The 11,706-nt window shown below is 43.7% G+C and overlaps 1 protein-coding gene across 8 annotated transcripts in view; it reads right to left on the reverse strand.

Annotated features, from left to right (window-relative positions):
* Window positions 1–1,160: 1,160 nt before the first annotated feature.
* The window catches only part of AREL1 (apoptosis resistant E3 ubiquitin protein ligase 1), a 42,832-nt gene continuing 32,286 nt past the window's right edge, over window positions 1,161–11,706 (reverse strand). For all 8 annotated transcript variants that reach the window (XM_055088617.1, XM_028496194.2, XM_007117107.4 and 5 more), the window contains 9 exons: window positions 10,632–10,707; window positions 9,994–10,103; window positions 8,485–8,664; window positions 8,185–8,310; window positions 6,358–6,487; window positions 6,212–6,270; window positions 4,207–4,296; window positions 3,613–3,788; window positions 1,161–3,503 (listed from right to left, as the gene is read on the reverse strand). In XM_055088617.1, the coding sequence (XP_054944592.1) occupies window positions 3,401–3,503; window positions 3,613–3,788; window positions 4,207–4,296; window positions 6,212–6,270; window positions 6,358–6,487; window positions 8,185–8,310; window positions 8,485–8,664; window positions 9,994–10,103; window positions 10,632–10,707 (1,050 nt within the window). In that variant the 3' untranslated portion in view covers window positions 1,161–3,400. The remainder of the gene's footprint in view (window positions 3,504–3,612; window positions 3,789–4,206; window positions 4,297–6,211; window positions 6,271–6,357; window positions 6,488–8,184; window positions 8,311–8,484; window positions 8,665–9,993; window positions 10,104–10,631; window positions 10,708–11,706) is intronic.

The following is an 11,706-nucleotide window of genomic DNA, read 5'->3' on the forward strand; positions in this document are numbered from 1 at the left end:
AAAGCCACAAGAGCAGCATGTGTAAATGATGTAGGACTGTGAAATAACCTATAAGTGTAAAGTTGGAGGGATAGAATTTTGTTTTGTGTGTTTAAGACATCTCACACCACTCAAGGGAGCTTGATGAGGTGGGAGTACCTTGAATGCACTCTAAAGGAGTAATGTTCAAGTTAAGATTCCAATCCACTGGGTCTGGGAGGTGGGGATGGGGAGAAAAAATAATCTGTATTTTAGGAACTATTACAGAGAAATTCCCTGACGGCCCAGAGGTTAGGACTCGGCGCTTTCACTGCCAGGGCAGGGTTCAATCCCTGCTCAGGGAACTAAGATCCTGCAAGGCATACACCATGGCCAAACAAAACAAAACAAAACAAACACAAACAAAAAACGACAAAAAACAAAACAAAAAGAAAAACAATTATAAAGGGGACTTTGTTTTGATTTTCCAGAATGGGAACCAATGCACAAAGACACCATGATCACCTCCCCAAGGAAGTCAGGGTCCCTAACGCTTTTCCTACAAGGCCCAAATCAGAGGTCTGGTCTTCTCTTTCTGCCAAGCTTATCTGTGGTTAGAAAAGAATTGGTCCCACCTGCCACCCAAAAACTTTTGTGGAACAGGGTTTTTGTTTGCCATACGCAAACTTTTGTGGGAGGGTCAAGGGCACATTGAGAAATACGTGTGTGATTATATGCAGGTAAGAAGGCCATCCACCAAAGTGTTATTCCCTCTGGATGGCAAGTAACTTTTTTTCTTGTACTTTTTTTTAATTTCCAAATTTTCTACACTGAGTTTCTTATGTAGTAAAACAACAACTAATTAATGTTTAGAAGACTGATGAGAACAGACATCCTCTATTTTTGCCAAACTGGTTTCTTCTTCTGGAGCTGAGCACAGGCGCTTGCTTGTCCCAGCCACTGGCTCTCTGTGCAAGCAAGCACTGTGGCCCTGCCTGGCACCATGGACAGCAATCAGGGAAGGGTGAAAGGGCAAGAAAGTCTGGGCCAGGCCAGGGCTCCGGGAGTACATTCAACCCCAAGCTGACTGCTTCTGAAGGCATTACTGGGGAAATGCAAAAACATTTCTAAATTTTTCTTTTCCTTCCCCACCTCCAATTTAAGCCCTGGATCATCACGTAAAGCAGTCACTTGCTCCTTAGTCCTTTTAAACATTCATTTATTTACTGTACAAAATATTTACACTATTGCTGCAACTGTCTGGCCCTTTTGTCTGGCCTGACAAATTTGCAGCAGCAGGGCTTGGTCTCTGCTGAAGTTCTAGAAACATGCCGACATCTTCCTTGGTGTTCACTCGGTGCCTGGTCTCCTCTGAAGAGACTAAAGGCCAGGAGGTTAGCTGGCTCCCCAAGCATCTGGGTCACAAGGGCATAAATAAAACAACTGGCCAAAATAAGAAACGTGAATAGAAAACTGCTCAAGAAGTAACAGACACTCTTCCTTCTCTCCAACATGGTGTACCTCTCCCCACATTGGCTAGTTCCAAAACAGGATTAGAAAAAAAGGTCAAAGGAAAGGCCTAAAGAGCAAAGATACTTTTGAATAGTTAGGAGAGAGAGGGTAAACCGGAAGAACAGAAAACCACAACAGTACCAAAGGGTTTTGTTAAACAAAGACCTTGGAGCTAAGGACCACTGCAGGACGCAGCTGGGCTGCAATGGTACCCAGGATGCTCTGAAAAGTGCTATGACTAGAGCTTAAAAGGACAGATCTAACCAAGAAAATCAACTTGAGCTCCAGCATGAGTCTCTGGAGAGGAGAATGCAGAATCCAGAAGAGGAACAACAGCCAAAGACAGCAGAACCAACCCACGCGCCCCCCAGCTGGGAACCCTCTCTGGGCCCGAGGGGCAGCATCATGTTTCCCGGGGGATGATGAAACTTGCCTGTACATATCCCATAGGAAAACACCGGGTCAGGCAGCAGCACCTTGTCCTGGTCCCTGAGGACAGCAGTGACCGTGTGGCATGGAGGACCCTGGGGTACAGAGGCCCTGATGCTGGATCCTAGACCCCAAGGATGAGTGAGGTCAGCACCCATGCCAAGAAGGACAAATGACAACTGCGAAGGAGTGAGGTCAGGCAGGAATTGTAGCAGCTCAGGAAGGCTTGTTCCTCGTGATCTCTGGGAACAGGAGGGCTCAGGCGTGCTTCCAGGAGGTCAAGGCACTGCTGCAAGTCCCGCCTCATCTCTGGACTCTTTGTACTTGCTGGTTTTGGCAATAAAGATGGCTTGTAAATATTCTCAGAGTCGAATGCCCCATTGGGAATGGTAGCTTGCAGCAAAGCCTTCTTAGAAACAGAAATTTGGGAATTCAATGAGATTTTGAGTCTTGAAAACGTCTTCATTCAAATCGTAATGAAAAAGGTTGTTGTCATCTTCCAAGAAACAGCTGCAGGTTCTCTTCAATCATCACGTAACAGTGAACCTAATTTATCTTCCTCCCTCCTTAGCTGCCCTTGCTGGTAACTGATGGAGTGACAGGAAGTAACTGGGACAGCTAGGTGTTTTTTAATCATCTGATGTATCTCCTCTATGTGTGTTCCCTGTGTCCTGACCCTAAGGATCTGTGAGGAGCAATTAAATTACTGATTCCTTTTCCCTTGCCTTAGTGCTGCCAGGGAACCCCAAGCAAAGAGAGAACCAGGGATCGGTGGCATGCTATCGTACTGTCCCAATCTCTTGCTCCAAAAGTTTCCTCAATAGAAATCTAAAGAAGCCCCAGCTCTTAGCAGACTGCATAAGCTGGAGGTGAGTGGCTGAGCCCAGCCACACCTCAGTGTAAAGAACAAACTCAGGGACAAGCATCAGTAGTCTTCAAGCCAGCCACGTGCCTAGACATGCCCCATAACCCCAAAGGAGAATCACATTCAGCACTGGAGGCAACAGCCCAGCTATCTTTCACATTCTTAGGTCTGTCTATCTCACAGGCTTATACTCAAGAAAAAGCTTATTAGGGAGTTCTTCTTTGTGGATTAATGATCATTTCCAGAAACGCTTGCAAGGAAAGCTCCTTTTCCAGTTCTGACACCACAGAAAAGATCTTTTTGTGCTATCAGTCACCATGAGAGGTAGTCCAGTGCCACTCCGGCTACTGAGAGCTTCTAAGAACCAAGTGCAAGCACAGCAGCATGGCCCTCCTCTCGTGACTGACCGAGTTGCTCAGATTATGTACCTGCCAAAGTGGCCTGGGTGAGGGAGATGGGAAAGGAGGAGGCGAGGGAAGGACAATGCTTGTAGGTGACTGAATACTCCAGACACTGGAGAGCACGCAGCAGCTTCTGGCTGATGGTTTTGTGTATGTTAGGGTCAGTGGTTATGTCTGTTATGTGCACCCGGATGCTCCAGAAAGCACGGGAGCCAAGTGGATGGCAAGAGAGTGGTCAGAGCATGCCAAAGCCCTCGCAGCCCTCACTGATGGCCAGCTGCAGCATCCTGTGCACCTCTTCATATGAGTCATACGTAGGGAGGCACAGCTGGTTGAAACTGGAAGGCCAAGGGGAGAGAAGTGATTAACTCACACCACCAGAAACACTGGCAAGGGCTGGAAAGATAATCCCCCGTGACAGCACGCACCAGGCAGTCAGATACCCACCACGTGTGTGCAGTTGGTAGCGTGCTATGGGTCGGAGTGGCAATAATCTGGAATGAGGGACAGAGGGCGGCAAAGCCTCCAGGTGGTAGCTGAGACGAGCCTGTTGTGAACTGAAGCAGCCGAGCCAACTCCTCCTGCGTCAAACTGGAAACCACGGTCCAAAACCACCTCATGACCTGGCAGGGAGAGCATAAGGCTGGGGTCACACCTATGTGCAGCTTACGATTTGACCCCTGGGGGAAGGAACAGGGTATCCTGAAGTGGGGATGGGCCCCAGTTACTGCACACAGGTAGGAACGGCTAGAGTCGACAACCTCTTTAAAAGGAATTGATGTTGTTTCACGCTCAGGAGGGTAGTCGCTGATTACTTGGTTCTATTTCTCTGCCTTTCAAATGTACTGCCTCTGTGGCAGCAGCATGACAGCCCTTAGGGACCAGGGCTCCCGTCTGCCTGGATGATCACCTGCCTTTCCCACATATATCACTTTTTCCCAGTTGCTATGTCTGCTTCTCCGATTACTCAACTTTTTCCTTCTGAAACTTTTTCCTTACAAGGCAGCACAAATTCAACTAAAAGAAATTTGGCCCACTTACCTTTTCTCTGAAATGCCATGAGCCACCAACAACCACCGCATGGGCTTTGAAGTCAGACACACTGATGTCCCCAGTCCCACACATCAGCAGCTGGAGAATAGTCAGGTGTTACTAGGATAGTCAGAGGGGCAAAGTCCCACCATAAGGTCAAAATATGTTAACATGCAAAATGTGGAATACAGAAAACACCAAGAAAGAGACACAAGGTGAGGTCATAATGCCAGAATACTGCTTTACGAAAATCAATTATAATAGGCCAATGGTTCCTAACCAGTGTGGTAAAAATCACACAGCTTAAAAAAAAAAAAAAAAAAAGATACATAGATAGATGCCTATGGCCTTACCCCAGACCTACTGAATCAGAATCTCTAGGGACAGGTTACAAGCTTGCGTATTTTGAAAAAGTTTCCCAAGGGCTTCTGATGTGCACCGCTAATTAAGAACTGCTGCTATATATTATTTTGAATTGAAACAGAGGACAGAAAGGGAACCAAGTGTTCTCTGACTGTCTGCTCTGGATGTGGCCTGGGAATACCAGGGGAAAAAGCAGGCCCTTCCCCTTTCATGAAGACCCCCAGCCCCATTTATGAATTTGTTAGATGGCCTTTCCTTTTTCCCAGGATCCATCCTTCTTTTCTGGATTGAACTTCTACTACCGTCCCTTCAGCCCTGCCTCTACTTGGTCAGATAAATGAAAAAGAATGGCAAAAATTGAGAACATTAATGACATCAGAACCCTAAACATCTTGATGTCCTAATTTGGTTCAAGATCCAGCAAGTTACTTAGCAGACTCTAAGTACTCATCCAATAGCTATAAAGAATGAAACAACCTAATCAAAGAAAAGAAAAGCCCAAATTAAGCCTGAGAAGCTTGGCTCCTTCAAAAAGAACTTGCTAAGCTAATGAGTAACTAAGAGCAGGATGGGGAACGACCCTTAAGAGATTGCGCCCTTCCTCCTATGCACTTTATGAATTGTTACAAATGCTTTGCTTTAGGATAAAACAAATTACACCAGAAGCTGTTCCTCAGCCCAGAAAATGACAGCAAGAGGTGACAGGTCTGTCAGAAACTTCAGGCTGAGAGATGGAGAGTTCATTATTCAGATTTCATATCTAAAGGTACAAAACGTGTTGACAATTGCATGAGACTTTGATTCTTGTTCTCGAAGCTAATTCAATTAATAAGAATAAAAACTGTGCAAGACTACCTGAAACTACTTTTTGTTTCCCCATTTTTAAAGAAGAACTTCCTCCTTATAGGAAATAGTTTACAGAAACATGCCCCTCATAAAGGCTACAGGAAGTTAAAGCTAAAGCTAGTAACTTGCATTGTGTGTATCTTCTGTGAGCAGCAGGTAAAAGCAAACTGGTTTTATTTTTTGTCTATACCTGAAGTTCATGGAACTTCAATTTTGCTAATTATAACAAGGTATTTACCATCTTATAGCCACATTTTGGGTGTTACAGGGTCTAAAATAAGAATATATTAACTACAGAGTGTTGTAACACAAAGCTGTGAAATGCATCACATCTTTTGGTTTGTTTCCTTCACTAGAATGTAGCTCTATGAGGACAGGGACTTGGTCTTATTCATTCCAAGCTCCCCAGTTCTTCAAAAGCACATGGCATATAGAAGACACTCAATAAACAGTCTCTGAACAAATAAATTCTATTATTCTCTTAAATCAACTTTAAAGGTCATAGGATTTACAAAGACTGTACAGGATACCAACATTCTTTACTACTTGACCAGTATCAATAATATTTGATGAATAAATATTAATTATTACTATTCATAATTAGTAATTTGCTGATTCCTAATTTTCACATTCAAATTTTTTAAAAGCTGGAGAAAGGGTCCATGCATGGAAGAGTGACAAAAGTAAAACCAACACTTAAAGGGCTTTCCTACTGCATCTCATAACAGAAGGTGCAGTAATCCAGTTCCCGTGGGCATAATAAAAAGCAAGCCAAGAATAGGGGGTGTCAATTGTAAGCACTTACCTCAAGCTCATTCTCATCAAAAATAGCCAAAAGGTTCTCAGGGACCAACTCATTCAGGCCTGAAACAAAGTAGACAAGTTAAAGCCATATCCACACCATGGATACAAGTATTTTCACCTCAAAGCCAAGACTAGACAGGATCCCACCTTTTAGGAAATGTTCCACTTCCTCTTTCACTTGACTGGCCAGCCGATACTGGGCCAGCAAATTTAAATAGAAGATTTTATTCGCGTTGGTGACTGGGGTTTGAGCTCCACCTGTCATAAGTTCTACGACCTGAAAGAAGAGGCAAAAGACAGGGAGAGGATGTGGATTGGAGTTTATAAGATGACATCTGCCCAGTATGTCCCATAAACACAGCATTATTGAACTCCACCATGGTCACAAGTTCCTGCTGTGCGTTCAGGTTTTCAACACACTTGGTTTTATTTAGTTACTAAGGTTAAGGTTTCCTACCGTTATTGCTATATATCCTCCTTGCTACTGTTTCTGAAGTGGGTCTCTCAGTAAGTCTCCTCTGACCTGGTCAAACAGTGGTGATGCAACAGGAAGATACTATGGTTCCTTGTCAGCAATATTTTAACATTTCTATGATCCAAAATTGAACCATTACTGACCTCTTCTCTTAAACCCCTGAGCCAATTGAGAATAAATAAAACCATATAAGTGGTGAAGAAGTCTTCTCAGGTCTCAAAAATTCTAAGACGGGCATAGATGTTCCCTACCTACATTCTTCCATTTCCAACGTGAGTCAATGGAAAAAGCCATGGCTTGATACTTGGAGACTAACTTGCTACAGGATTTCAGTCACTTAGATATGTGGGCTCCCAATTTTTCTACCTGCAAAGAAAAAGCTGAACTGCATGATTCTCAAATAGAATTGGCACACTCCTTCCAATAAATAACTCCTAAGGGAGCTTTGAGGAAGCCCTGAAGCACAGTTTAATGCCACAACCCCAGAAAACCTGTGTACAATGACCATGGTTGTCTTCATAGGTGAGTAATGAAGGCCTTCATCTAGTTACAAGATCAGATTTTAAGGTCCTGACAACAGTATGGTAGGGACGGAACTTTGCTCCAGAGCAAGGATTCTCAATGGATCTAAACGTGTAAGACTGTAAAATATTCTGGATATTTTTATTTTATGTGTGTAAGCATTTCTAACTAGTAGCCTAAGTAGTAAATTACTAAGATTTAGTATTCATATTAAATCCATTTAAAATCAGTACTCCCCTAGGCCTGTGGACCCTAATTCAGTACTCCACTGACTCTAGACACCTTGCAGTGCTGGCTCAGGAAGACAGGCTCCGCCCACACACGTGCAAAGGCCGTCAGCTGGGATCCCCATAATGTTCACAAGGTATCTGATTATCAGTTCAGTGCTATCAGTGATCACAAATTTTCAGTCATCGCTATTTTGCTTTCAATTATTTATAACTGCAACTTTAGCTTCATCGTTACCATTTGATATTATTTAACCCCAGGATGTAAACAAAACCACATTTGCATCAGAAATACTTTTGGCCATTAATTTTCTAGTAAAAAGTTTAAAAATATTTACGCACAGTGTTAAAATAGGAGTCATCTACATCCCTGCCCCTAATGTTAAGAAAGACACTGTCATCCCTTCCAAAGCTGCTTGTGCAGTGACACTTCACTATCACTTAGTTCCTTCTCTACTGGAAAGTAGGAATGGGTGGGATGGATGGGTATACGTGCATTTGGCTCCACTTAAATAGGCCAAGACCATACAGTGTGGGATGCAGTGCCCCAAAGCTATGCTCTCCAATATGGTTGTCACTAGTCACATGTGGTTATTTAGAAATTCAGTTATTTGGTCATACCAGCCACATTCTGGGTGCTCAAAAGCACAAACAGAGAACACTGCCATCATTGCAGAAAGCTATACTAGAGAGCCCTGCTCTAGAGAAGGCTGGGAAATGGGACCCACAGGCTTCAGTTTTCTTTCTCACCTTATCCAATTGACCTGATTTGTTATATTTCTCTTCTGCAAAGACCAGCTCCATCTCACTCATGTCATTGTTGAGGATGAAACAAACTTTAGATTTGTAGAATTCTGGGTCATCTGTTTCAAAGTACTGAGGAGACAGAAAGACACAGAACAGAACATGACTACTCTTACCCAGAAACGAAATATGTAACTGCTTGGAACCACTTACCCATTCAACCTTAAGAATAATAAGCTGAGGGTGGAGAGATTCCAGAGTTAACGGCCAGAGGCCTTAAGTAGAAAATGCACACCTAAGAGTTACCTTGTAATGCATACGCAGTCCTATGATTTGGGCCAAGAAAGAACGGGTGAAGCGAGCTCGGACCAACTGCTTGTAGGCTCCTCCTAGAGAGGACTCATAGAGACACTTGCCCACCAGGCGCCCTGCAAACTCATACATCTTTAGACGCAGATGAGCGGGGCGATTAGGGTTGGGATGCACCTGTCAAAGAGAAAGATTAAAAGGCCCTGGGCCATTTTTCTTCAAGCCTAGTTCTGTGAAGACCCTCCCTCCCCAACTCTATCCCAGGGGAACAAGAATTTCAGTGTTAAGATCAAAGAGCCCATACAAATGGCATTAGTTGTTTGGTAGCCACCATTGAGTAATTCAAAGTGATCGGACGGGGCTTCCCTGGTGGCGCAGTGGTTGGGAATCTGCCTGCTAATGCAGGGGACATGGGTTCGGGCCCTAGTCCGGGAAGATCCCACATGCCGCAGAGCACCTAAGCCCGTGCGTCACAACTACTGAGCCTGCGCTCTAGAGCCTGCGAGCCACAACTACTGAGCATGTGTGCCACAACTACTGAAGCCTGCATGCCTAAAGCCCATGCTCCACAACAAGAGAAGCCACTGCAATGAGAAGCTCACGCACCGCAACAAAGAGTAGCCCCCACTCACCACAACTAGAGAAAGCCCACGCGCAGCAACGAAGACCCAGCACAGCCAAAAATAAATAAATTTATTTTTTTTTAAAAAGTGATTGGAGGATAAAGGGCAAAGATGGACTTACATTAAATTGAAGAATCTTATATTTATTTCATGGTCCCTGGCTGCAAACAGAAGTTAATCACTGGATGATATAATGCCTTTTCCCTAAACCAGAAATTCTTTCAGCCAAAGTCTACTTCTCTACTCCACTTAGTCAAAGATCTTGTACAGGGGCTTCCCTGGTGGTACAGGGGCTTCCCTGGTGGCACAGTGGTTAAGAATCCACCTGCCAATGCAGGAGACATGGTTCAAGATCTGGTCCAGGAAGATCGCACATGCCGTGAAGCAACTAAGCCCATGCACCACAACGATTGTAGAGCCTGTGAGCCACAACTACTGAAGCCCACCCGCCTAGAGCCAGTGCTCCTTAACAAGAGAAGCCACCGCAATGAGAAGCCCGTGCACCACAATGAAGAGTAGCCCCCGCTCTCCACAACTACAGAAAAGCCCGTGCACAGCAACAAAGACCCAACACAGCCAAAAATAAATAAATTAAATAAATAAATTTTTTTAAAAAGAGAGAGATCTTGTAGAGAGTTCAATTGCTTCAGGTATGTTTTGAGAAAAGTGGCTTAATTATTAAAACACTAACGAGTAGAATACCCACTGTATTATAATGCTTTTAAGTTAAATATTCATCTGTCTGCATTTTCTCTTATTTTACAGATGAAATAATGAAGGCAAAGAGGAGGGAGGCAATCTGATTAGTTCAAACTCTTATTAGTCTCTTCATTATAACACAATCCACATTTTCCTCCCACCCACGCGGAAGTCACAGACTCACTAATGCTTGGTTGGTGTCACTGAATCGGGTGAAGAGCTGATTGGTGGTGTCAAATAGTGCTTTGCAGATTAGCTCAAACCATTCCCGGCGAGGCCCTCCCCAGTCCAGAGCTGGAAAGTATAATAAAAATAAAAAGTGACTCTGGCCTACCACCTCTTATCACTTTTGTTCATTTATTCATCATTTTATACTCTCCGATCCTTACTTCCTGCATTCCACCACCTTGGTGTCCCCCATTCCATCCCACCTCAGCTATGGACTTTTATTGAAATCCCCTCTTTCTGTAGGATTAAAGGTATTCTGATCACTAAGCTAATGCCTCCTAGTGTGGGGATACAGATCAGAGATCCTAGGAAACTGACATTTCTCTACAAAGGTTACTTTACCCTTCTGCTTCAAACTCTCCCTTCAAGTCCCTGTACGTATGTGCTTTACAAGGTCTACCAAGCTATTAGCCAGTAAACGCCACCCTTTTTGTCTTCACTCATGACTTCTTTTTCCCAGGGAAGAAGAAGTTGGGGCAGTGGTGGCGAGTATGTGTAGGGGGGTTGTTTTTGTTTTTGTGGATGTGGGGTAAGGAGACAAGGAGGAGTGGGAAGGAGAGTTAAAAAAGATGAATATGAAATTTCAAAACTGACCTTCTTCATCCTGAAAAATCACTTCAAAGTTCTTGCTCCAATCTGAGATGGAGAAATTCCGAGTGGCTTTCAGAGACTGAAAAGCAGTGAAAGAAAAAGAAAGGAAACTGTCAGAACACTGGCCGGTATCTCTTGGGTGTTAAAGACAAAAACACAAGAACATTGCCATTGTGCATGTAATAGCCACAAGTACCTGGAGGCAATATATTACTCATAAATAAGCTTTACTACTACCATCTTACATTTAAAATGTAAATATCTCCAGAAAAAATCTAAAATTAAAAAAATAATCTAATTCATATTTACACCATTGCCTTACTAGAAAGTTGAAACTTCTTTTTTTAAATAATCCTCATTTTATTAATGAGAAAACTCTTAAATAAAAAATAACAATGGCTCAGATCAGTAAGCTGTCAGCAAGAGAACCAAGGAGTCTTGGTTTTCAGTAAAGTACAGTCTATCCGCTAGACATTTTTAGCCACAAGGCTAGGTTCAGACAGGAAGCCATGCCACAGGGAGAATGTGGCTGAGAAAAGGGGTTTCCAGCAGCACCTACCAGAGCTAAACATCACCAACACTTTCTGGATAGGGACCAAGGCCTTCTCATTCTCAAGGAACGTAAGAACTATGCCAGTGTCTATGTAGTGGAGACAGACACACATCAGGTGTTCCTTTTCCATCAGGCCAGAGTGACAACAAAAATCATTTCCTTTTAATCCCACAAGAGCTCTTCTATTCCTGGGATTCAATAACAGGAACTTTCTTCTATAACAACAACTTAACACCTGCCCTTAATGCTTTTAAGTTAAATAGTCATCTGTCTGCATCTTCTCTTATTTTACAGATGAAATAATGAAGGCAAAGAGGAGGGAAGCAATCTGATTAGTTCAAACTAGTAAGAGTTCCATGAAATTGTTCAGGAGCTAGTTCAGTCTGATTTTTTTTTTTTTTTTTTTTTTTTTTGTGGTACGCGGGCCTCCCACTGCTGGGGCCTCCCCCGTTGCGGAGCACAGGCTCCGGAAGCGCAGGCTCAGCGGCCATGGCTCACGGGCCCAGCCGCTCCGCGGCATGTGGG

Source organism: Physeter macrocephalus, chromosome 11, assembly GCF_002837175.3.
Source record: "Physeter macrocephalus isolate SW-GA chromosome 11, ASM283717v5, whole genome shotgun sequence".
NCBI lineage: Eukaryota > Metazoa > Chordata > Mammalia > Artiodactyla > Physeteridae > Physeter > Physeter macrocephalus.